We start from the raw sequence: 1,278 nt of genomic DNA on the forward strand, positions 1-1,278 counted from the left end.
CCAGATACGAAATCATGAGACTAACGACTATTACGCGCTAAAGTGGTTGGTCCAGAGATTGGTGGAAAAAGGGAGGATGAGGGAGTTTGTGAGGCACGCACAGAATGAGGAGCACTTGCCGCGCTAGGACCGAATACTGGGAACTATTAATGTGATTTTTAGTAGGGAGGTTCTAAGTCATAACACACATAGAGATAAGATAAGGAGAACCGCGAGCATCCAGCAGATCAATGAAAGGACAAATAGGTCGCGACCGAGGGTAGGAGCAGCGGAGGACAGAGACAGGATTGTCTTTAGCAGTGCGGATCTATGGGCTGTGGATTCCCCCCATGAAGACGCATTGGTCATCACAGTAGTGATGGGCAACTATATGGTGAAGAGGGTGTTGATTGATTATGGCAGTGCAGTGGATTTGTTGTTCAAAGGAGCTTTGGAAGAAATGGGAATTGATCTTAGGCAATTGAGGCATCCACGAACTAATTTATACGACTTCAATGGGAGTATGACGGAACCCATGGGGGAGCTCTTATTGCCGGTGACCACGGGTCCAGTGGCGGTCTTCGCCCAGTTTAAGGTGGTGGATTTTACTTCCCAATACAATACAATTTTAAGAAGGCGGTGGATTCATGAGATGAAGGTTGTCCCATCGACGTATTACCAAGTGATACGATTTTCCACCCCGACTGGCATGTATGAGGTTCGCAGCGATCAGGTGATTGCCAAGAACAGTCATCGGGGTACAGTGAAACGATTGATCTGCGGACCAGAAGGAGAGACTTCAAACCCTTGGAAGAGGCAAGCATAGAAATTATAGTGTGCCTCTATAAAGGGGGAGGAGTCGATAGTGGGTTCGAAGACACTCGATGAGATTGAAGTTGTGAATATTGGTGAGGGGGAAGAAAATAGGTTCACGTCGGTAGGATCCAGTTTGCCGGAGGAGTGGAAGAGTAAAGTTGGTACAGTTCTTGTCTGAAAATAAAGATGTCTTTGCTTGGGTAATTGAGGATGTCACGGGACTAGACCCAGAGTTCGCATGTCATCAGTTACACATGAAGGAAGACGCCAAGCTAGTGAGGCAAAGGATGTGAAACATTAGACCGAAGTATGCTGAGGGAATTCATGAAGAGGTTGCGAGGTTAAAAGAAGAAGGAATAATACTAGAAGTGGAATTCACAGATTGGTTGTCCAATGTCGTCGCGGTACCGAAAAAGAATGGCAAGGTTCGTATGTGCGTCCATTTTATAGATGTGAATTTAGAGTGTCCCAAGGATAGCTATC

The 1,278-nt window shown here is 46.2% G+C and overlaps 1 protein-coding gene across 1 annotated transcript; it reads left to right on the forward strand.

Annotated features, from left to right (window-relative positions):
• The first annotated feature begins 358 nt into the window (after nt 1-358).
• On the forward strand, nt 359-805 carry LOC147509958 (uncharacterized). The gene has a single exon (XM_086597962.1). The coding sequence runs from the start codon at nt 359-361 to the stop codon at nt 803-805; it is 447 nt and encodes a 148-aa protein (XP_086454088.1).
• The last annotated feature ends 473 nt before the right edge of the window (nt 806-1,278 follow it).

Source organism: Coptis chinensis, chromosome 3 (assembly GCF_015680905.1).
Source record: "Coptis chinensis isolate HL-2020 chromosome 3, ASM1568090v1, whole genome shotgun sequence".
Classification (NCBI taxonomy): Eukaryota; Viridiplantae; Streptophyta; class Magnoliopsida; order Ranunculales; family Ranunculaceae; genus Coptis; species Coptis chinensis.

Coding starts and splice junctions, on each gene's coding strand:
- LOC147509958 (XM_086597962.1), top strand. CDS start 359: ATGGGCAACTATATGGTGAAGAGGGTGTTGATTGATTATGGCAGTGCA.